The sequence below is a fragment of the Pteropus alecto genome, unplaced genomic scaffold (assembly GCF_000325575.1).
Source record: "Pteropus alecto unplaced genomic scaffold, ASM32557v1 scaffold152, whole genome shotgun sequence".
NCBI classification, from domain to species: domain Eukaryota; kingdom Metazoa; phylum Chordata; class Mammalia; order Chiroptera; family Pteropodidae; genus Pteropus; species Pteropus alecto.
This window is the reverse complement of record NW_006432227.1, coordinates 837,378-863,111: the sequence shown is the minus strand read 5'-3', so window position 1 is coordinate 863,111 and position 25,734 is coordinate 837,378. Positions and strand designations below refer to the sequence as shown.

The 25,734-nt window shown below is 39.3% G+C and overlaps 1 protein-coding gene across 3 annotated transcripts in view; it reads left to right on the top strand.

Annotated features, from left to right (window-relative positions):
- Positions 1-25,734, top strand: part of NPR3 (natriuretic peptide receptor 3) — a 65,909-nt gene that overhangs the window by 3,750 nt on the left and 36,425 nt on the right. For 2 of the 3 annotated variants that reach the window (XM_006907107.3, XM_006907106.3), the window contains exons 2-3: positions 6,085-6,207; positions 15,188-15,354. In XM_006907107.3, the coding sequence (XP_006907169.1) occupies positions 6,085-6,207; positions 15,188-15,354 (290 nt within the window). The remainder of the gene's footprint in view (positions 1-6,084; positions 6,208-15,187; positions 15,355-25,734) is intronic. The other variant, XM_025043532.1, reaches the window with a different exon arrangement.

The following is a 25,734-nucleotide window of genomic DNA, read 5'->3' as shown; positions in this document are numbered from 1 at the left end:
TTTAGGTTAATCTTTAAAATCAGATCACAAGTGTTTGAATCTCTTAAAGGGTAAAAACTAGCAATGCTGCCATCCCAAATAATAATATGACTAAAATTTCATTTGGCTATGTGCTATACTGTTAAAAGAACAGCTAAGGGATACGAATTGTTCTTTCATTTTAGAGAATTACCTTTGAAGTCAGTAATTCAAAAATTTACCTCTCATGTTTTAGCCAAAATACATCTCTGAAATACACATACCTGAGCATATATTATTTTTAAAAAGATCTTTATTTAAAACTGATTAAATTATCCAGTCAACTACTGCCTTCAATATTCCATATACTCAATGATGTTTATTTTTAAAAAGGCAAGTTTGACATTTTCAAGCACTAAAAGTCAGGAGTTGTTTTGTCTATGTATTTTATAAGATACAGAACTAGCAGTATTGTGCACACAAACATTTTTGTATGAAGAACTGTAGTTTTATCCTATTAGTTGTTAATATGTCATTAATCTGGGCCTTCATGGCAACTGTAGAGATAACAGTATATAATCAGTACCAGAGTCACTTATTTTTGGAATTAGGCTGGGGGAAATGACCAAGCGGTTGATCAGGAGAATTTTAAAGCAAAGAACCCATGTTAAGTGTAAAACAAGTAACACACAGCAGGAGAAGGAGAAGGAAGGAGAAGGGTGATGGGTTGCTCTGTGGACATTCAGAAAGCCTCTGAAGGGGATGGAGCTTTGTGAACAACAAAAGTAAAGGTGCAATCTTTATTTTGCAAATGAAACCCATCGCTATGTAATAGAGAAACGGCCAGAGAGAAATCCCTTGTTTAAAAAATAGATTTTATTTTTATGAAAGTTAGTTATACAACTATAGTTTAAAAAGTCAGAAAATTACACAAGTCTTATTAGGAACAAGAGTTTCCTGTCTCCTACTCTCTATTTCTCACTTCCCAGAGGCCACTATTTTCAACTTTTGTAGCTGTTTCTGTATTTGACTTCATACCACTAAATAACATGTTACTTTTGATTTTTTTCAGTTTTAGGTTTTACCTCTTGCCATGCCAGTGGAAGATGATGATTTAGTTCTCTTCTACTACCTGTTAAACACACACTCAAGCAAGCCTTCCTTCCAGCTACCTTTCCAATATGACTGAATTAAAATTTTTGGTTAGCTCAGTAGTTTTGAGTGTCTACATTATTATTACTTTCTAAATGCTATTTGTAGCTGGGCCATATAGGCTACTACAGTGCATTTCCTTTCTTGCCCTATTTGTTTTCCTTGGGGTTAAAAAAGGTCTATTTTTGTTTGTTTGCTTAGTTTCCTATAGACTTACAACTAAATCGTCTACCGAGTCTCTATTTTAAGTCTCCTGAGTTGCTCTAGTTTAGTTATTTTCTAAATAGGCTGTCACTCTAGATTTTTTCTTCAATGTTCTCCAGCAACTCCCATCACCTCTCCCTCTGGCTAGATCCCTGTGTGTTCTTTCTTCGTTTTATACTCTTGTGTTGGTGGAACACATCCTCTAGGAGCTTTCTGAGAAAGGATGGATGAGAGCTAAAGTTTGAGACCTTTCATGACTGAAAATCTCCTCATGTTACCATTATTAACATGAAGAGATTATAGAATTCTAGGTTGGAAATCATTTTCCCTCAAAATTTGAAGTTTTGTCTTTTAAATTCTAATGTTGTATAAGGAAGCTTGCATCGATTCAGCTTCTTTACCAATTATTTGTTGTATTTTTGTTTTTTTTTCGGAAATTTTTAGAGTATATTTTGGGCTCCTAATGTTTTAATATTCCATTATGATGTACTTTCATGCCAGTATTTTGCCTTATGCATTTGAATGTATAGAAAGGTAGGCCACTTCAAACCAGAAACTCATGTCTTTTACTTCTGGGAAAATTTCTTAAGTTATTGCTTTGATAATTCTATCCCTTTCATTTTCTCTGTTTTTTTTATTTTTTTATTTTTTTTATTTCTCGAATTTGTTTCATTCGAATGTTAGATCTCCTGGATTGATACTCTACTTTTCTTATTTCTTTTCTCCTATTTACCACTTGTCTTAAAAAAAAAATTCCTCTTGCCTAGATATTTGACTATTCCCAAAGTGACTGTGGAGTTTTGGTTTTTTACTTCTGTCATATTTTCAGTTTGCAGCACATGGCACCTCTTGCTCTGCGTCCGTGCAGTAATCATCCTTTTTCCTTTTCAAGTTTAGTTAAATGGAAGATGGATGCAGGAGTCAGATGGAGAATATGAAAATATTATTATTATTATTGGTAAAACCTATTGGGGAACACGGATTTAGATCTGCTGCCAAAAGGGCTGCTTGTTATTACTTTCCCTCAGAATTAGGCAGAGTCATCCATCTAATCACAGATAGTGCTGTTCAGCGGCACCGTCTCCTCTGAGACAGGCCCCTTACCATATGACAAAACTCACCCATAACGTAGGCTCTCTGCAAGCAGACAAAGAAAGGAAGAAAGGGCAGAGCGTGTGCCCAGTTTTTTCTTTCAGACTCACCAATCAGACAATTCACTCCTTTTCCTCCGGGGAGTGGAGAAAGGAGGCATAAATGAAGGCACATTGAGAGGTGAGGACTGTCATCTTATAAGTTTTCTCCAAATGGAAACTCGAGACTGGGGAAAGGTATGCATACCCCCCTACTCAGGTATGCTGCCTGAAATGTTTTTGGTTCTCTAAATCGACTTCCATAGCCACCCCTTTGCCCTTCTCTCTGCATTCTTAGAGTGATTGCAAGAATGTGCTGCAGTAGTGAGAAGCGTCTTACAGAAGACACTGTGGAAATCAGGTAGTGGAGGATGACATAGGAGATTGTAAGGTCTTTGGCAAGTTGGAGAAAATTAAGCAGAATGATGAAAAGTCTATCCAAAAACTTAGAATCACACTCACTCCCCTTTCAGAATTGTATTTGACCAAAAAATTAATATTTATGTATTCAAGTATACTTAAATACAACAGAAACTATCTTAATTGATCTCCACATAAGCAGTTTTCAAGATTAGCTGATAATCTCTTTTTCTCTATAAACCTTATTGATTATTGGTGAGTGTTGGCATCTAACACACTTCTCCTGAGTATGCCTGTACACTGCTCACACTTGTCCATGTACTTACCAAGAGCTGTCCCCAAATCTGTTTATGCCAGTTGTGCTTATTATTTTAAGTATGTAATTTAATAAGTTATGTAAACTGATGAAACATGAGTAGGAAGAGAAAGTTATTTTAATGAAAACTATTTTAATCTTCTGATGGACTGTATAAAGGCAAGTTGCTAAAAATACTTGCTGTTGAATTAGGCTTGAATGAAACAATCCTAAGAGATTAGAGAATATCCTGCAAATTAAAGGGATTTGGTACAATGACTGTTTTGCCATCATCTTTAAGTACTTGCTCTAACTTAAACTGGACTATGATGTGTTTTATGGGTTTGTTTTATGCAAGAGAAACAATACACTGTCCATGAACTTGGAAGTTAGGGGATCATTTTGAGAGTTAAAGCACATGGTCAACACACAATGGATGAGGTCTAAAATAATCAAAGTCTGCTCAGTTAGACACAGTGCCACTTGGGTCGCTCTTGCTCAGTCCAAGTAGGTACTGACATTTAAAGAAAGAATGTGTCCGTCAGAAGGGACTGGTCTTGATGGCAATGGGGATAGAGAGAAGGAGATGGGCCAGGACTATAAAAATAGAAGAAGAAGTGACAGAGAGGCCAGTGTTGGGCAGAGCCCAGCTGGGACTTAGGGAAGCTTGTACTCTGGCCTGAAGACTCAGCCTTTTCAGTCTGGGGCCAGGTATACATCTCCTACATGGACACTTAGAGTTATCAGGCCCAGATGACCTTGGATGCCTGAATCCTCTGGCTGACATCTCTGATTCTGATTCAGTTAGCATGTCTAGGTATATGTTGACATGTCCATGACCATTTTGGTCCTCATTGAATTTAAATAATCTGCATTTCGGATTACTAAAAATATCCGAATTAGGTTATTGTGACTCTGTCCTCAAGCAATAACTCCACTCTTTATGTGCTGACAGAATCAGATGCTGCATCTGGGGACTATGATTCTGGACTATAATCAATTGATCAAAAAATGATCAGGGCCACCCGGCAGATAGTCTGTCCGAGCCTACTGGATCCTCCTGGAAATGCCCACTCTTGGAATCCACACTCTTCAAACTTGTCCAGACTTAGCCCCTTCTTGGCTGATTTGTGGAATACTTTGGCTCTTTTTTCATTTAAGGGTCCAAAATTGAATCGGAGCTAAAACAAGGGTCTAAGTCATAATGAGTAATGAGTTTCTTAGAAAGCTTCCTTACTGAGGCATCTTGGAATTTGACTACATATCCCAAATTTATATTTCCAGGCACAAACAACAGCTACTTCTAAAGAGTTATAGCTCTTTAGGAGTTTTGTATTGTTTAAGAAACTCATTCTCCGAAGCTTTTAGCCTGTACACGGAACCCGTTTGCAGTATGAAATGTCAGACTCATGACCTAACACTCTGAATGAATGTTGCAGTAAACGAAACATCAACAGGCGCCTGACCCTCCGTGCAGGTTGCCAAGGCAGCTCTGGCACAGCCCGCAGTTTGTTTTACGTCTTTCAGCACCCATGCTTTTACAAAGAGCACACACATCTCTGAGTGCTGGCATGCACGGTGATAATGCCGTGAGAGCATCCAGGCCTCTCAGGTCTCTCCTCTGTGCATGCAGCAAAACACAGTGGTCCTGTCATGGGGACCGAGGGTCAGCAACAATGATCAGATTAACTGGGTAATGGCCAGGTCCCCACTTCGCTCTAACCTGTAGCTATTATGAGGCTGGCAACAATATTCTGGAGCTGTTTAAACCTCTCCAATCCAACGGCAGAGGTATAAACAGAGAACTTGGGGAGGGATCTGGAATCTTGCTTCCTAGGTATGTTGAGACGGTTTGAGAAAACTTTCAAAATTCAGAGAGCAGAAAGCCTGTACCACTCACTGCATCCTCTGATTTGCCAAATGAAGGTTCTCCCTAAAACTATTCAGTTTGCTTTTTCGGGAAAATTTATTTATCAGGTTATTAAGTGTAAAAAGTAGTTGGCACTCCTCACTGTCTTATATTGGGTAAATATGGTGATTCATTTGTAATATTTTTTAAACTTTATTTTGAAATAATTTCACACCTTTGGAAAAGATGTAAGAAAGTATAAAAAAAACCCCTGTTATAGACTTTGCTTAGATTTTTATCAGCTGTTGACATTCTGCCACATATGCTTTATCATTCCAAATCTCTCCCTTCTTCCTCTCCTTCTCATCTCTTCCCACCTCCAGACATACACGCAGACGTGTCACACACAAATATTATTCTCTTTTTATGAACGATTGGAGGGTAAGTACAGCCATCATGTTCCTTTACCTCTAAATACTTATGTGTGTGTTTCTTAAGAACCATTCTTATGGCCGTTCACTTATACATCCACCATAGAATAATGAAAAGCAAGAACTTTAATGCAAAATGCAATACTATTATTTAATTTACAGACTTTATTCGAATTCTCCAGTTGTCTCAACAATGCCCTTATAACAAAGCTTTTACTATTTTTTAAGGTCCAAGATCCCACCCAGGATCACCCATTGCATTTAGTCTTCTGTTCCTCTAAGTGTCTGTTAGTCTAGAACATTTCTTCAGTCAGTCTTTGTTTTTCATGGAATTTAAAAGAGCATAGGCTGACTCTCCTACAGACTGTCTCCCAAGCTGGGCATGTGGCTGCTTCCTCCTGATTAGATTCAGGTTGCCCATTTTGACCTTTCGGGTCGTGGGTGTGTTACATCAGGAGGCTCTGGAGTCTGTTCCCGTGGTTAGTGACATTGGTTTCCATCCCTTGGTTATGGCGGCGTCCGCTAGGTTTCTCCACTGTACGGTTACTATGCTTTCCCTTTGTAATTCACACGTGATTTGTGATGAGATACTTTAGGACTATGTAAGTGCCCTGTTCTTTGTCAGACGACCCCACTGGCTTCAGTGCCCTCCCTGTGCTCTGAGGAGGGGCGGTTCACGTGTGTTGTTTATTCCTCCCTCCCCAGTGGTGATCATGTGTGCGAGCAGCGACACCATCCGGGGCATCATGCTGGCAGCGCACAGGCACGGGATGACCAGCGGGGACTACGCCTTCTTCAACATCGAGCTCTTCAACAGTTCTTCCTACGGTAACTCTGCGTCCCGTTTCCCCTCGCGCGGCTAGGGTGTCAGAAACGGGGTTGTGAGAAAGGGCCAGTAGTGTGAGTTACGTCAACGGATTTGATTTCCATAAATAGGATTTCAGAAGTTTGTGATTCTTAACACTCCCATGACTTCTCCTAAGTTCTCAAGCTTTTCTTCTCTGAGAACTCAATTAGAGCAAAATGACACCACCTACCTGTGATGCCAAGGGACCTGCCTCCAAATGATTATAAATCCAGGCCCCAAAGACCCCTCCCTAGGGCTTTTCCAACTGCAGGATGGACTGTTAGAGTAATTTTAGTGCGATTTGGGCAGGATTTTTCCTAGAATGGAATAGACTAGAACATATCAATGTAATAAAATAGAACACGTCAAAATGTGTCACACGTAGCATATGTATTATTTCATAAAACTTCTAGTAATATTATTGTATGTTTGTGTATATATATTTATGCATGTTACATATAGTTGTAATGGTCTCAATGTGAAATAAATAAAATAACCATTACTGTAAACTGAGGTAAAATATTTTGAAAGTCACTGCTCCCAGCCTCGCTTCATTTCAGGTTACTGACCCTTAAGCTTCTTCCATATAGAAGTTCAGAAGCCACCATCAACGTGTATGATTGAAAGCTTTTAATTTCTTAAAATGGATCTGGGGAAGTCCCCAGGGTTCCTATGATGGAGTGTGTCTAAGGACAAAATATTTTCCCCAAATGTGGCTAGGACTCTCTCTGAAGTAGACACGATCGGCTGTGGTACGTTTTCTCAGATACTGCATATTGTCAGTTTAGGGAGCTTGCAAGTGTGCATGTCACAATGGCATGTTTACACTGAGCTCCATTTCCCAGCTCTTGCTGTTGAGATATAGTTAAACAGGATCTAAACCTTACAACATCCATCTCAGTTTCCTGCTCTGATATCCTGGCTTACTTATAAACAGATAGTAAAACACACTTCTCATGGGCGTAAGGAAAAGTTGATGCTTCCTTGTAGTGGATACAATTGGAGTTTCGAGGCTCATAGGGTAAACACTCAGTGTTTTCTTCTTGCTGCCATGATCATCTTTCCCCTCTCTTTTCACAAGCAGAGTGGCGGCTTCGCTTCTTGGCTGCAATATTGAGTTCATTGAGATAGTGGTAGAGACCGGTTAAAAATGAAAAACATTTGTTCTGAATTTTGCAAGTTGGCAACTGCAACCGTAGAATTTAGAGGCAATGCGTGTGAATGCACATTATAAGTAGGCAAGTGCAATACAAATATTAGGCACTGAAATTCCTTTCATCCACAAATAAAGCTTATATTACTTTTCCCTGGTTATTAAAATACGTGAGTATTGTAGACAATTTGAGAAACATAGAAATAGATAGGGAAGAATTTCTTCATTTCATTATTCTATATTTTATGTTTTCTGGTTGTTATTATAATCACGATCTTTTCCTATTGCATTTTGAAACTATAGTTAGTATACAGAAAAGCAATGAGTTTTGTTTATTTTTTAAGAATTCCACATATTAATTCCTCTGTACCAATAGTTTTTATATCATTTTCAAATAATAACTACAGTTGTTTCTCCATTTTGATAATTGAACTATTACTTCTTTTTCTTATTGCAAGAGCCTCCAGAATAATATTCTATAATGCTGGTGATACTTTAATTTCTGACTTTTAATCTTGAAGTAGATGTTAAAGTATCCTTTTATTCCTAATTTATTAGTGTGGTTTTAAGTCAAAAATTAGTGATGAATTTTGTCAAATACATTTGACCTATAATTTTAATAAATTTCTTAATATTATTTTTAATAAATTTCTTGGAATTAAGTATATTTCTCACGATGATTTTTTTAAAGATGCATTTCTGATTTTAAGTTTTAATATATTTTTTAAGATTTATGAATCCACATTCATGAGTGAGACTGGACAGTAGTTTTCTTGTCTTTAGTTGGAATTTTAACATCAGATTTATATTAGCCTTATAAAATTAATTGGGGCACTTTCAATTGTTTTTATGCTTTAGAACAGCTTATAAGAATATTTCTTGAAAGATGGAAACAATCCAGCTCTGTATCTGGACCTAACTTCTTTTTAGAGGTAATTTTAGACGTACAGAAAATTTGCAAAAATTATATAGAGTTTACATATACCTTTTACCTAGATTCCTCTATGTTAACAATTTAAATGACAATAGTTCAATGATCAAAATCAGTACAATAGTACTAACTAAAGTACAGGCCTTATTTGAAATTTACCACGTTTCCTTTCAATGTGTATGTTATTTTTTCTTTTGATTCCAGGATTGAGTCTATTTAGCTGTCGTGTCTTCTTAATCTCCTCCAATCTGTCATAGTTCCCCAATCTTTCCTTGTCTTTTATGACCTGACACAATGAATCTGTTATTTTGTAGAATATCTCTCAATTTGCATTTATCTGGTGTTTTTACATGATAAGATTGAGTTTATACATTTTTGGCAAGAATACTACAAAAGTGACATGTCTTCATTGCATAATATCAGGGCATAAGAAGTCATATGTCCACATATATACATATACATATGTCACTATATATGACATTGGTGATTTTGGGACAACTTTTTAAAACTTATTTTTCTGAGTTTAGTTTTTCTGCTTCTTGAAAATTTAATTATGTAGTTATACAATGTGTTTTTATACAACCTACAAAGTAGCCTTGGTGTGTCTGATTAGATCCCCTTTTCTTTTCCCTTTTACAGCCTGTTTGCTCAGTTTGTGAACTCAGGTGTTAGTCTGCTTGAGAGACTGAGCCATGCACTAGCTCTTGGCAAACTGACATAATCCTCCCATCCCTTGCAAGCCTTAGTTTCCTCTAATGATAATAATGGTACTTACCTCATGGCATCGGGCTGAGTAATAAATGAGATGATGTATCTGAGATACATAGCAAACTTTTTGAGTAGTTAACAAATATTAGTTATATTTATTATTAGTTTTACTTTGACCATTATACATAGTACTTTAAAAATAAGTTAAATTTGTACATTTTTGCTGTGTGTAGTTTTATAGATTGATTTAGTCCATATATTGTTACCAGATTAACCAGATTTTATCTATTATATCCTAAGGGCTTGGGTGTGTTAGGAATGACATCTGCATGCAAATAACCAAGACTCCCAACACTAGTGATTAAAATGAATGTAGAGGTTTATTCTCTCACCTGTAAGAAGTACCAGGCAGGTCCTAGGCAGGGATGGTGGCTCCAAGTGTCATAAGGGATCCAAGCTTCTGCTTTTCTGCTCCCTCAGTCTTAGTGAACGGCATCCATTTTCAAGATCACAAGGTAGTGGCTAGGGCTCCTGGTATTGAGTCTTAATTCTCGGCAAGACAAAGGAGGAAGATGAGAGTCAAAAAGACCCTCTTCGCTGACCCGACCCTGTCTGGAAGCCCCACTCATTAACTTCTGCTTACTCCTAGTTGTAGGTAAACCAGAAAATGTGTGTTTGACTCACTGCTACTCCAAATCAACTTAGGAATCTGTTACTCAAGAAGAGAGGAGAATGGATGTTGGGGGTACACTGTCCATGTCTCCCACAGATCCTGATGTACCTTTTCTGCTCAGAGAAGAAGCGGTAAACAAACTCTTATGAATCAGAATATGTTCATGAAAAGTTCTTCAACAACCTCCTCATTCTGTGCTTCCTCACACCAAATTCTACCCATTCTAGAAAAAGGCTCTATTTTAATTTTTACTTGATATTGGATTTAAAAAAAAATAAGTGTCGCTATTTATTGATTGTTTGGTCTTCGTGAGCACTCAAATATATTCTCAGTTCTGCCCAAATAATATTGTTACAGGAATATATTATGACGGAATTCGATTGATGGAAAATAAGATCAAAAGGGTAGGTTTTACAAACTCTAGCGAGGAGATGATATGTATTGCCCTAGAGTTTTTAATGGCACTTATTGGCATTCTCATTTATTGGTATTATTTTCTTTGGATGTAAGTTAGGTAGAAAGTTATTCGGGCGATCCTCTCTGGGACTACTGAGATTATTGCAGAGTTTTCTGCCTTCCTGAGAACTCAGAGGACACTAATTAAGGTGAGGATGGAAGTATAGCAGAGATAGGTGATGCACATAAATGACTTGACTTGCTAAAAAACAGGAAAAACTGGGAAAAACAGAAGAACTACTGGGGAAGGATTGGATTTATTATAGTTTGCCATAAAAGTGATATATGTACATAAAAGTCAGTTTGGGAAAATGAGAATTTTGCATAATCATTCTGACACAATTCTGTCATAATCATTCAACGGTAACAGTTGTTAAACCACTGTTTAGATACTTTCTCTTCTGATTTTTCTTCCACTGTTACTTTTGCTTTTAACATTTTTGTCATCCCACCACATTTGCAGTTTTAAATCCTGGAGCATCTCAAACTCTGACGAAATGTATTTGGAGCCGGCGTGGCACCAGCGCTTGGAGGCTGGCTTGCATTTGCATCCTGCTTCTGTTGTTTGTTAGCTAAGTGACTCCGGGCATAATAATCTCCTTGAGCCTCAGTTTCCTCATCTGTGAGATGGGGATTATACTTAAATCTACCTTGTAGAGTTTTCATAGGATTAAAGAATGAAATGCTACAGGCAAAGCCTTTTGCAATGGTATTGCCCAGTAAGTGGTGCTGTTATTCCTGGTGGAAGTAACTGGACTAGCCTAGCTCATGGCAAGCACCTAGACATTTTGAGAAGGTTGGATGAGGCAAGAAGGCTGATGCTTTTCTTTCACTTATATGGCTACCAGAGGTTAAGAGTCATACTTAGTGCTATGCAAGCAGACTAGGTGAGCTTCAGGCATTGATTTTTTTGGGTATATTCTGTGATGTCTCAGGTAGTCATTCAGCCCACAGTTATTGAAGGCCTACTATGTGCTGAGTCCTTGGTAAGTACTGAGAGCTCCAGGATGACACAGTCATCCCAATGTGGGTACCATCCCTTGCCAGCACCAGCTCCCGGCCACAGGATTGCTGAGCACAGGGCTTGGTGCTGAGCAGGGTATTTCCTCTTTCACAAATATTCTATACCCTTCTCACTCTAAATGCAAGCTTGGGAGTCTATGATGTTTAAAACAAAACAAAGCGAAGCAAAGTGACTTTGCTTTCTCTTATTACTAAGACAACTGTTAAGAATTGCCTTCTCTTCCCTAGTTGTCCCTAGCAGACTTATTTCTCCTCTTAAGCCCCTTGTTCAGGACCATTGTAAGAATACGACATTAGTAGCCACCACTCCTCTGAAAGTGCTATCCTTAAGGTCACTGGTGACCTCCTCATCACCAAAGCCATTAGCTTTACGACAGACCAGGCCTCCAAAGCCGTGCTGTCCGGTGGAACTTCCTGCGGTGCTGGTTGCATTCTGTTCTGGGTTGCAATGGGGCAAGTATAACCGGGAAACTGAATTTTTAGTTTTACGTAATTTTAATTAAATCTAAATAATCACATATGTGGCTAGCGACTACTGTAATTAGACAGCACAGCTCTAGAGCATTCTAGAAGTTGTCTTCCGGTTTCCTGTTAACTTCTCTGTCTCCTCTTCTCCTTCTGTCCACTGAAAACAGTGTCCCCAAAGCGTCTGTGCTCAATCCTTCTCTCTTCTCCTCTGCACTCTCTTATCCAGTGCAATCAGTCCCTAATTATAAGCCACATGGAAATGACATCCAGCACTCTCTCGAGCCTTCACTTCTCTTTCTGGCTTTAGACCATTATTTCTAAGCCCAGCCCCCTGTTGCCATTTGGGTATTCCGTAGTCAGTCACCTTGGCTTGACCATGACCCTAAGTGAAATCAACCTAACCCCTCCTCCTCCATCCGGCTCTGCTCTTTCCTCTAATGACAACCCATTTTCCTTTCCTCTTTGCATCATTGGTGACGTGCCTCCCTCTCTGTTGTCCCTCACTCCCTAACTCTTCGGGAGTCTTGAGATTCCTCTGCTTTCAGCCTAAGGGCTCTATCTCTTTTTATGATTATAAAAGCAGTAAACATTTACTATTGAAAATTTCCTAGATTCAGACACACACACACGCGCACACACACGCGCACACACACACACACGGACACACACGCGTGTACACACACACACACACGCATGCACACACATGCACACACACGCACACACACACACACGGACACACAAAGAAAGAAAAGAGAAGAAAAGGGAAGAAAAGAAAAGAAAACTTGCTCAGGATTTTAAACACAGAGGACCATGTTTAATCTTGGGGGGTGTGGCTTCCCACATTTAACCTCTTGTAACCTCTTGCCTGGATTACTGTGGCTGTGAACCTTCAGCGTCTCCCCAGTCTGATCCACTGCTATTTCCCAAGGCCTGATTTCGGTCATGTCGTTCTTCTGTTCCACTCGTAAATCTTTAGAGGCACCCAGTTGTCTACTGAATTAAATTTGTCCCCACCGATGGGGTGTCATGCCAAGCCGACCTTTGCTTTCCTAGTGCTCAGCAGCCCCGTATGGGAGACGTCGCTGACACAGTACAAGGAAAACACCCACGAAAGCAGGAAATCATAGTATCCGTTATGTTGATGACCAGAAAACCATTTATTTCGGCTTAACTTTATTCAGCACGATTGCTTCTATTCTTTTTTCTAGAAAACAAAACTCAAAAGTTATTATCTTTTAGACAAATTTATTGTCTGGATTTTACTTCTTTCAAACAAAAACAAAAACAAAAACAAAAACGAAAACACAATTTTCCCATGTCAGTGACACAGACAGTTACTGTTTCCAGTTCTGTGTGTGTGCTCTAATTATACAGCATAGCACCCGACAGGATTAAGTATTTCCTGTCCTATGCCCCTGAGGAGAACTCTTTCTCAGAGCTGAGAAACACTGACCCGGTTTGCCTAAGAAATATCAACCCTACTAAGTCTTGAGAGCTCAAGGCAGTTAAAAATAAATCGATAAATATTGATTGCATCCCTGTAAGAAATGGGATCCTCCTTGGGATGAAGATGTTCTGGACATTCTTAGACTATCGAGTCTTCCTGGCAAATGGACTCGGCCCCTTCACAAAGGCCACACCGTCTGGGTCCTGCTCACCCAGATGGGTCTACCCTGGCCGATGGCGGTGATGCGAAGCTCTCTTGCTCTCCGAGCACAGGCATAGCTGCCGCTCACGCTGTGGCTTCATTGGTGTTTGGGAGGTTTCATATGGGAGGAGGAGGACTTTGTCAAGTTTTGTTTGGTGGTTTGAAATTTAATCTTGTGCTCTCTGAGAACAGATCTAGCCCTTAATGAATTCTTTGTCTTATTTATCTTTTAACAGCTCCCTGGCACACAGTAAACAATTAATGAACAGTTGCCATTATTAGGATTATGATTATACAGAAGCCTCCACAAACAAATTCTTTGTCTCTGGCTTTTCTCATGCTCCAGACCGAGGTTCCCAGCTGCCTACTGGATGTCATACACATTTGCACCTTTGCCAATGCCGTACGCTCTGCCAAGCGTACCGTTCCATCCTCCTCTCCTCCTATTAAAATCCTACTCACGCATCAGCCTGGTCCACACATGAAACCTTCCCTCATCGGAGCTGGTCCCCTCTTCCTTTACACTCTGCATTGTTTCTTTGTACCCCAAGCTTCTCTCACCCGTAGAAGCTAACTGGTACCCTGTAATCACCTTAGCTGTTTACATGTTCGTCTTTAAATCTCTCTCTTGAAGGTGGTGGGGACTGTTCCCGACACTTTTGATGTCCACTGTGGTGGCTATCACAGATCTTTGAACATAGTTTAGTTAATCCATGTTTGTCTGACTTAAGCTGTAGGAGAAATTCCAGGGCCACTAGCTCCTTACTGATTTTTTTCTTTAAGAGTAGGGCGAGTGCCCTGGCTGCATGCTCCAGAACCATCTTCACAGCTCAGCTGCTGGGCGCCCCGCACCAGCCAGGGACTGGGTGCTCGTTGCAAACCAGTGACTTTAGTGTTGGAGTTGAGTCCCTTGTTGCATTTCCGGAGATCTCCAGGGATCACAATGATAACTCACAGAAATAACAGCTTATTGTCAAAAGTCAGAGGCCCACATTTTCTTTCGGGGGCCCTGCAGGCCATTTGTTTTCTCAAAAATGGAATAAAGAGAAGAGTAATGATTCTTATCCATGTGCTTTGCCTTTGCTTTGGTGAAGCAGCGGAGTGCCCAGCTTCTCAATGCCTCAGCCTCCTCATCTGTAAAATAGAGAGAATAATTGTACCCACCTCTTGGGGTCTTGGGAGGATTAAGTGAGTTTCTACATATAAAGTGCTCAATAAATATAGCTTTAATTAATAAACATTAGCAATTTTCATTTTATTTCTATTGATGCACCAATGAACATTGTCCAATAAATAATTTTTATGACGTTGCCTGCCAATGCTAGAGGGATACAGATCCTCACATTCACCCAAGCTACTTTTCACTCTGAAGAAATCTTTCAAGGAATACAAATAATCTCAAACATTTTTTTTGTTGTTATAACAGTGCCAACTTTATCATGCTTGTGCATATCTGTTGTCACACATGGCCATTCCTGGCACTCCACATGTGCATAACGTCAGGTTTTCCTGTACCCCAGCAACAACTTGGTTGAGCTCTACAGTTGATCGTAGGTATTAAAAACTAAGTGTGAATGAGAAGAAATAAAACTTACTTCTTACTCCTGCAGTGCTGCAGTTCTTGGGGGCTGAAAATTATAGTTACATGCTTATTATAACACAATTAACTCCACAGTGCCTTGTTTTTTTTCCTCACATTTCAAAGGACCACATGTCTAAAGGGCTTTCTTCTCTTTGAAGATGGTAACATCATCACATTATACCTAAGTGCAGAACTGTGACAATGCCTCTTGCCCTGGCTGCCAAGAGTAATGTGTAGAGACACATCACAGTTGAAAACGGAGAATGGCCCCTTTATGGTGACTGGCTTGGAATTGTAAATATTTTTATTTCTCCCGTAGGAGATGGCTCGTGGAAGAGAGGAGACAAACATGACTTTGAAGCTAAGCAGGCGTACTCATCCCTCCAAACAATCACTCTACTGAGGACAGTGAAACCCGAGTTTGAGAAGTTTTCCATGGAGGTGAAAAGTTCTGTTGAGAAACAGGGGCTCAACGAGGAGGATTACGTAAGTGCTTGATTACGAGCCTAGACCTTCGGCATTCTGGAAAGTCTTCTAATTAAATCAGAGGTGACAAAGTGTCCCATTCTGAACCATTCAGAAATTCCTAGGTTCATGTCTGAATGTCACTGAGCTTTCTGTGTTTTTTTTTTTCTTTCTTTTTCTGGCCAGTTTCCTTCCCTCCCCGCCCCCAGCACCCCCCACCCATCACTTAGGCTTTTCCAACTGCGGCAGGAAGGAAAATTGCTTTATGCGGGTACTTGTGGTAATGCTGAGCAGATGTCTGTAGACTTCCATCACTTATTCAGCTAGGAGCATGTTGGGGGAGAAGATGGATGAACGAATGCCAAAGTTTTGCATACCTAATTTTTCCAAAGCTTGGTGGCAGAAGATATTTTGGGTTTTAGAGGGCTCTTTCTTCTGGCAGTTTGTCTTAGCTTTATGGCAAGTCTGCTTCTCTCTCGTGGCGGTGTCTTGCCCCTTTGGTTGCAAGCCGTTTCCTGCTCAGGTATTCCAGAGCTTCCCACGCAATTAGTGCTGTCATTACGGATTCATTTTCCAAAAGTGGATGAGCGTCAGAAGGTTAGGCCAGGCCAAGGATTAAACAGAAGGACTCATCTAATTGGTGGCACTGAAGACAGCCGACCACACCTTGCTTGGTGCCATTGTTTTGCTGCCTCTGGCACCTTTTGCTGTGCGGCCCCACAAAGCTCCGCGTGACAGAGCAGGATGAGCGGCGGGCCCCTCAGGCCTGTTGGGTAGGTGTGCTGGTTTTCAAAATCATTCACTGCATGGTGTCCGGAGCAGAACAGGAGCACCTTAATGACAGATATGTGATGTGGATAGTCCCTGCCCAAGGCGGAAAATGACCAGCTTCACAAGAAACGGTCACTTCCAAACAGGACCTCTCCCCCTTTCTTCACTTCAAGTACTGCAGGGTGCAGGCATTGGCCTCAGACGGACCTACATTCAGAGGCTGGATCCAGCACTTCCTAGCTGTGCGATCCCGGCCAATTTCTTAGTCTCCTTGATCTAAATTATCCCTCCCTGTTGGGAGGATTACAGATAATCTCTCTGAAGCATTTAGCATTATCCCTGTCAAAAAGTTGGAATCCAATAAGTGATAACTCTTTTATACTACTGTTATAATAGTATGCTTGTCTTTATAGAAATTTGCCACCAAACGACCTAGAAAGGGTCTTGTAAACATATTTATTAATGTCTTAAATATTATATATATTATACACACATCATTTAAAATACCTTTTGACTTTCTAAATCAGCACCATCCAGTAACATATGATGTGAGTCACAAGTGAGCCAAAGATGTAATTAAAAATTTTCTAGTTGCCACATTTAAAAACATTAAAATAAAGAGGTGAAATTCATTTTAATAAGATATTTTTATTTAATTCCCATATAAAAATATCATGTCAACATTTAATCAATGTAGATGTTAAGAATGAGATTATGTGTTCTTTTTATTGTATAAAGTCTTTGAGATCCAACATGATTTTACCCTTACAGCATATCTTCAGTTCAAGTGCTGGGTGCATGTGACTAGGGGCTACTATTTTGGACAGTGTGTTCTGAATTGTGAAAGAAGTAGGGCTTCTGCAATACAGCCTGAGTTTAAGGAAACCTGTGATAGTGTAGTCATCATCCAAATCCTTTGCCTTGGGATTCGGAAGAACACAAAAGGCATTGAGCTTCCTTTAGCAGTGCTGCCGAAGGTGTCACACAATATTGAAAACATATGTCACTGTATTATTTTACTATACTAGGCTCATATTAATTTTATGGTTTAAAAACTCTACAGTGCTGTCATTTTTGGTTGGCATCCTTCCTGAGGTTGTAGAAGTTCAAGTATTTCAGTGTAGGTTGTCCAACATAATGATACTCATTGGGCAAGAGCTGACATTCCAGCACGCTGGTGGGTCATTCTTTTTGGTTATCAGTTTTTCTGTGTTCAGAATATTAAATCTTATTTTAAGGGTAGTCTAAGAAAAATCTCATTGGGAAGGTATAACAACTATGAAGATCCATGATACATTCCAAACCTAATGCTTTATAGATTATTTGTAGGTGTAGATGACAATACCACTCTCTCTGTTGGTGGCCCCATTTAAAACTGACTTTATAAATAAAAGAAATGATAATTTTCAGTAGAAATTAGAGCTCGTTATAATGACTTACTGCAGTTGTGAAGATGTGTCTGTCTTTTGTATTTATGTGTGTTTTAGTTGGGCTCTGCTGAGTGCCAGTTGCAGATGTTTCATGAGGTTAGTTTGTCAGTTTATGTGGTGAGTACTGTAGAAGAGGGAGATATGGGAGCCTAAGAAGCAGGAGCTAGTGTGGCTGGGACTTGCACATTTGGTCAAATGCAGCAAGAGACACTTAAAAAGGCTAGCAAGACTTGGTGGTCTTCATTCTAGGGCTCGGCTCTTTTCTAGGTCTTTCTACTTTTCTTATTTGTACCGATGGATGTCTCATCGGCTTATTTAGAACTTAAGTTTGTGACAGCATGGGCTCTTCAGCCCCTGATATTGAATTCAAATCCAGAAACTCTGATGGACTCTCTGATTAGTTCTAAAATTCACCATGCATTTTCTCAACAGTCGCGTGACCTGTGAATAGTGACGAATTAGTTTCTTTTCAATTCTTCTCTTAAAGTATGCTTAATTAAAAGCATGCTTAATTAAGCATATTAAATTAAATTAAGTATAATTAATTAAACTAAAACTTTGATGGCATTGACTAGGATCTCAATATAGTATTGAATAGAAGCAATGATAATGGGCATCCTCGTTTTTAATTTTTATATGAAGAACACATAACAGATTTCATATCTGTTCATCTCACCATGTAAGCATAATGTTTGCTGTGGGGCATTTGGGAGAGTCTTTATGAGATTATGGAAATTCTCTTTTGTTCCTTGAAGTTTTGTTTTGGCAAAATTACACCTTTTATTAGGATAACTGAAACAAAAATAGTACCACAGACATCAAGGTTTATATAATGTAGGCTAAAGGAAGGCTTTGGTACAGGTTTTTATCATAGGCATTATAGATTGTATTATATCCCTGACACTAAGTCGTATTATGTTAGTATCACATTTATCATATTAGCACGATGGTGGCTTCCATGGAAAGGCTGTGATCTCAAAATGCAAAAATTTGAAACTTTAAAATTTTTATAAGGCTTTACTGAAACATTGAAAGGATGCAGTGACTATGATTTTTGAAATAAAATTATTCTATATTTTTAACTTACCAAATTTTGATGGATTAATGCAATTGTTTCCACAAAATTGATCTTTTCTCCCTTTCTCCCCTCTCTTTCCTCTCTACTCTCTCTTCTCCCTCCCTGTCCCACCCTCTCTCCCTTCCTCCATCGACACCTCTGGCCCTCCCTTTTTAAAATTGACTTTTTTTAATCTAGATAATTGCAGATTTACATGCAGTTTTAAGGTGCAATACAGAGAGATGGCTTGTTTGCATGCCCAGGTTCCCCCAATGGTAACATTTTGGAAATTATAAGATCGCAATGCAGATATTGACACTGATACAATGCACTGATTTCACTCAGGTTTCTTCAATTTTATTTGTACGTGTGTGTGTGTATGTTCTATGTAATTTGATCATCTGTGTAAGTTGAGGTGTTTGAATTTTATCAAATACTATTTCTATATCTCTTGAGATAATCAGATGGCTTTTTTTTCCTTTATCTGTTATAATGTAGTTTGTTGAATTACTAGATTTTTCTTTTTTTCCCTAGTTATACTGAGATATAATTGACATACAACATTGTATAAGTTTAAGGTGTACAATATAATGATTTGATATAGGTATATACTGAGAAGTGATTACCACAATTAGTTCAGTTAACATCCATCACGTTCCATAGTTACAAAATTTTTTTCTTGTGATGAAACTTTTAAGATATATTCTCTTAGTGCCTTTAAAATGTACAACACAGTATTGTTAACTATAGTCACCATGCTGTACGTTAACTCTCTAGAACTTATTCATCTTATAACTGTAAGTTTGTACCTTTTGACCACCTTCATTACTAGATTTTTCTAATTTTAATAATCTCTGCACTCCTGGCATAACTCTATTCTCTCTATACCTCAAGACTTTGAGCTTCTCTGTTTCCCAGGCTGTATTCTAGAGAATATAATTGTGGCTGAACCCATACATGCTTGCCTAGGTGGAGCTTTCCAGGCTGGGTCATCTCAAAGGCGATAGCAGCCTGTAGATGAACAGCTCTGGGCCAAATCTTTACTCCTGTTTCATTCATCTCTGGTGGGTGGTTGGGTGGGTGTCCCGACCTGCAGGACCTAGTTATTGCGTAGAACCCGAGGAGGACCGTACCTTGAAGAAAACATGGGCGGGAGAAAAGAATGGAGGCAAGACAGTATTCTGATCAAGCCTCAAAATTTTATTCAGCAGCAAGAGTATTTATACAGGGCTAACAAAGGGGGGCAGGGCTAGCTGGGCGGGAGAGTATCTGTCACAGGCTCATTGGTTCTTAGCTGGTGGGGTGAGGAGTGGTAAGGGTTAGAGGGAGTGGGAGTGAAGGAGGGAACTGTAACTCTGGGCTGGGCTGACTGCTAGGGGGCTAACAAGATGCAGGATGCAGATAAGGCCTCGCCTAGTCACAAGATTCTTTGTTCTTAGTTTTGGCTCCCAACAGGTGGGTGCATGTGTGTGTGATAGAAAATAAGATTGCTTAGGGATGGGCTATTACTGAGGCAGTGGGTGTTGCATGTACTGCAATGATCTAGTTATTAGTACATGTGTCTTGTGATACTGTCTCGACTATTTTTATAGGTAGTATGATAATTTTTTGAAATATTATCATACGATTTGGTGAACCAGGTGGGCACCTATTCTATTCTGATACATCATGTTTTAATAGGCCCCAGTGGCCACCACTGGAGATAGTATGGTCTAGTGGTTAACTATGCAGGCTAAGAGTTTCATGGACTTGACTCTGCCTCTTACTATTCTTATCTTGGGCACATTTCTGAAATTCTGTGCAGTAGTTTACTGACTATAAATTGGGATAATAATTTTTTAACTGACAAGTCTATTGAAAGAACTCAGGAATTATGTGTAGATAACATATAACACAATGCCAGGCATTTAGCAAATTCTTCATGGATGGTAGCTATTATTTCTCTTATTTTTGTTTCTTATACCCCAGACCAATGGACATGATTTTCTTGCATGTACCTAGAACTGCTACTCACCCTTCAGATCTTAACATAGATACCATCTTCTCAAGCTGGTGTCTCCTGACGCCCCGAACCATCTCGTGGCACTCTGTTCCTGTCATGGCACACCTCTCAAATCTATTGTTGTAATCACACACACGCGTGTGCGATTTCCTAATTAACTTGGGCCTCTTCTATCAGACTGTAAACTCTGTGAGAGCAGGAACCATGTCTATTTCTGCTCATTCTTGGGTTCCTTTCTTGTATGCTTGGCACATAGGAAGCAGCCAATAAAAGTAAGCTATTGTTACTGTGCTTATTGTTTTAGTTATTATTAAACTAGAGACACAGACTCTAATCCACTCCTTGTACAATGGTGGAAACTGAGGCCCAGGGAGATGAGGCGGACTTTCCAAATGTAACCAGTACACTGTAACCAGTACAGCAATGCTGGGTGGTGATGAAGACCTTATCAGGTACACGAAGCCAGGAGTTCAGTTTCACTTACACTGTGGGAGGTGGTGTTGGGGGGTAGTAATGGGTTTTTCCCATGGGGCTTCTGAATACCCTCAAAGGGGTCATCAGAAATCTAAAGTCAGAAGTAAAGCCCATTGAAAAGGCCCTCAAGTATCAGTGGGGTGCCCGGCGCGGCTCCCACGGTGTTTGCCAAGTGCCTGCCTGGGCTGCTCAGGTGGTTCTTATTGGGTGGCCCACATGTGTAGTGGCTTTGACTCTAGGGTAACTTAAAGGAGGCGTCTGGCCTGTGCTATGCAAGTGGTTCCAATTCTAGAGCACTGGTGTTTGGTTTTAGAATGCGCTGTGTGGCGGCCAAGCCAAGATTAGCTGCATCCCCTGATTCCTGGTTCAGTGACTTTCTTTTTCCACTACTTCAGTCTGACCCTTTTACTAACAACGTGCCCAACGTGGGGGTAAACCCATGACCCGAAGATTAAGTGTCTCAGGTCCTACAAGTGAGCCTGGCAGGCAACACAGGCTGAAGTACTTCCTTCCTCTCCCTGCACCCTGCCTGCCCAAATATACACTTCTAAGATATCAGTTTCTCTTTACTCTTTCACACACTTGACAAAGTCTGGCGAGGACACTGTCTCCTCTTCATCTGCAGTGATCTGTCTTCTCTCTTTTCTTCTGAAGAGTGAACCATCATTTCCTACATCATCAGATGTTGTTTACCAAGTGCCCCAGGGAGCATGCCTGTGAGCTTGATCCTGGACCATGCTGTGGTCCCATCTGAGATGGGATCCTCATCACCTAAAAATCCTTAAGCTGATATAAAAACATTCATGGCCAGGAGCTCCGGGAGCCCACAAGGGCCCCATTCCTGTGCTAGCACAGACATAAAACGTCATGTACCTCTGTGTAAAGCCCCCTGACACAGTGGTGGTGCTCACAAAGGTCCGGACAGTTTGTGTTACAGCAGACCAAATATGTGCGTATTTGAAAATATCCGTGTTCCCGGAGAGATGAAATGAAACATGGTGGAGTTTACTTCTTTAGTAGGAAACTACTTCCAAATTCATCCAAATTTCCATGACTTCTTTAAGTGGATGAGGGTGTTTTGACTTAGGGTGCATTAATTCTTTATAATTATGTATAAAATCTTGTCTATAAGTGCACATGCGTATATTTTTGGAGAGAGGGGCCAACACTCCTCGTCTGATTCTTAATGGGGTCAGGGTCACAAAAAGGTGAGAATCATTGCACCAGACCATGGCTGGTCAACATGCCATTCATCTGATTGCCTGAAACCCTCTTTATTGGCATGGGTGGGGTACAACATTGTGCATGCTGAGCTGCCCCCAAAATCACTCCCCTGGATGAAAATGAAGAAACACCTAAATGCTCTAATGTTTCCTAATCTTACATTCTAAGACCATTAGTTTTATTTTGGAGATGAAAGAGATACTAATTCATTTACTCATTTCTTTATCCTGGACGAGGGAGTCAGTCCAGTTCTTCTGATGCCCAGTGTTTTCACGTTATGTCTTTAAGAGGTAGACTTTAATTTGTCCCTGCTATTTCTTGGTTTAGACTGAGCCAATGTTGGAGACACTTTTTTTCTCTCTGGCAGCCTCTCTGACTTTTCGGTTCCGTAAATCCCACTCTTGGCCTTGCCCCATTCTGCCTATTGTGTTTGGCACTTCTGAGACCCATTCACTGGCTGGCCCTTCAACAGTTGACCCTGTTATTGGTTGAAGCTCACCTTCTTTCCCTGGTATTGTTGTTGCTTAAATCAAAATAATACATGACTTTCCAGACTGAATACAATGAATGAAAAAAGACCCACACCAAATTAAAACTAAATTCATAGTACTGTAAGAGTGAAGACAAACATGCATCTTCTGTTCTGCACTTCTCCACTTCTGACTCGCATTCCTTAGAGGCAATAATCCCTAATGCTTTCATTGGCTTCTTTTGCTATTTCTCTCTATTTCTAAAATAATTTATTTATGTTGCTGTTTTTGATATAAAGAAATTTAACTATGGGAGGCGAACACACAAGGTAAATGTATATCTATGTATGTTACTGCTAAAATGTACAGCTGAAACTTACTGGATTTCATTAACTAATGTCACCATAAAAAATAGTAATCTGGAAAAATTTTTTTTTTTGGTACTATCTTTTCATTTCCTAAAATGGAAAAATATTTAGCTCCTTTACCTACTCTACCAATACTTCCTTTTCCTTGCATCCTCCCAATATTTTATAACATAGTTTTTAAAGGTGTGTTAACAACATAAAATTTGAAGAAAAGCCCCTCCCCATATTCAGAGTTTTTAGGATTATTATGGCCATATAATTTATATTTATAATAGAACCATTTAGCATTCTATGATTATATTTTCTTTCCTGTGTAGCTTTTTGTTTTCTCTGGAGTTAATAATTTACTTGGTTTTTAAATTTACTTCCATATAATTCCATTTCATTCTCATTCCCTTGGTCAAAAATTTTGGATAACAGTGTTAGTTTTTCTTGTTTTTGTTTTTAGCCCTTAGTTTTCCTGCCCCAGTTAAGAGTAATTCCTTCCTTCAATATGAATCTTTAGTTCTCTCTTGTACCGGATCCTCTTTTTCTTGGATATCAAATCTCCTTCTTTGTTGAAATTTCACCTTAGTTTTGAAAGACAAAGAGGATATGAGTGGAAAATCTTTTGAGACTTTGCATATTTTTATATTTAATTGATTATTTAGTTGGGTATAAAATTTTAGTTTAAAGATTATTTTTCCTCAAAATTTTGATGTTATTGCTGTACTGTTTTGCAACTTTTGGTGTTATAATTCCGATTATTTATCTTTTTCATGCTACTTTCCTTTTATCTATCTCTAGAAGCCTTTAGTATTTTCTCTTTATTGTTGATTGTATCAGTCAGAGTCTAGTCAGGAAAATAGAGTCTACACCAGGTAATTCAACAGAAGAAATTTAATAGGAGAAACTAACTTTAAGTTATATTTGACTGAAATGCCAAATAGAAGAGTAAGGCAAGCCTGAGATTAGTAACAGCAGAAAGCCATTATCACCTCTAGAGCTAGAAGGACTAGGAAAGAGATAGTTTTACTAGGACCCAAGAATTAGGGCTGCTCATGGGAGCTAGAGGCATGGATTAAACATGGCCTCTGCCAGAGATGCTACCTAAGGCAAAGAGAAAGAGAGAGAAATATCCTGGCTTTCCCCCTTTTTTCTGGCTCTTCCATCAGTGCTTCTTATTGGCCGAACCAACCAAAAGTCAGCTGATGGGAAAATGCAACCTTTAAGAATCATCCTCCTATGATACAGAGCAGAGCAAAGCAGATGAAAGGAGGAGAATGAATTGGAGATCGAGTAGGCATACAATTGGCCCACTGGTGTTCTGAAATTTCACAATGATGTGTCTTGGTGTGGGTCTTTTAAAATCTTTGTGCTAGGTACTTTGTTTACTCTTTCTGGAAATTTTAAAGTTGGATATCTCCTCAGTCAATTCTTTAATTTTCTCTCCTATTTTCCAACTCTGCTTTTTCTTTTTACTTTCTGAAAGATTGCCTCAACTTTATCTTCCAACGTATTGAACTTTTAATTTCTGCTATCATAGTTTTAATTTCCAAGGGCTCTCTCTTGTTCTCTGAGTGCCTTTTTTTTTTTTTTTTTTTAAATAAAATAACACCCTGACCTTGTTTCCTGGATGCAATATCTTTTTTTTCTGAGCTTACTCTTTCATCAGTTCTGGAATACACTTCTTTCACATTTTAACTTATCTAATGTTGGAATTCATTTTATAATTGGTGGGCTGTCAGAATTTTTCTTTCTAAGAGCACGTAAAATGCAGGTGCTTCTTACAATTGCTGTTATCTTACATTTGTTGAGATAAAGTTTTTGTTTTCTTTTGTTTCCTGCATTGCCTGTTTTTTTCAAGTTCCTCTTTTAAAATAATAATTTTTACTTTTTCTCTTTCATATTACATGCTTTTCTTAAACTGTTGGTAATCCTTAGCTGTCTGTTTATATTTAAGGGCGAGCCATTAAAGAGCTCTCCAGAATGTTTGTGTGTATGGGAACTTGCCTAGTGGTGGACTTTATTGTAGGGTAACAAGGTATCGAGATAGGATTTTCAAAGGGTTATCCCAAATATGATTATCTGGAGGTTGTTTCTCATAGGCTGGTCACGTTCACTTAAGCATTCTCCTCTAAACCCTTCCTTGAGAATCAGAAGGCTGCCCTACATTCTGGGAAGGGACAGGCAATCACACCTTTAGGATTACAGACTTTTTCACTTAAACCTTAATATTCTGTTTTATGCTCTACCCAGTCTCCAGCTGTGCCTGGTACCTGCCCATTTAGATCTTCTTTATGTCAACATATTTGGACAATAAATCTCTTGTCTTCTGCCTGGATGGAAAGAGGCAGTTACTTCTTTGTGTAAGGTTTGGGGGTGGGGGGGTATTTAAGTGCTTGTTATACAGATTTTCAACTAATCCTGTTATTCCCCCGCCTCCCACCCCCGCATCCCTCCAGAGGTAACTAGTATCTCCAATTCTAGAGCGTCCGGACTGGAATTCTTTTCTTTTTATTGGAGTTCTCTGCCATGCTCCTGTGAACACTTTTGGTTTTAGATTCTTAGCTCTATTGAGTCAGTTACCCCTTTCCAACTTCCAAAATTTTGTTGACTTTACTCA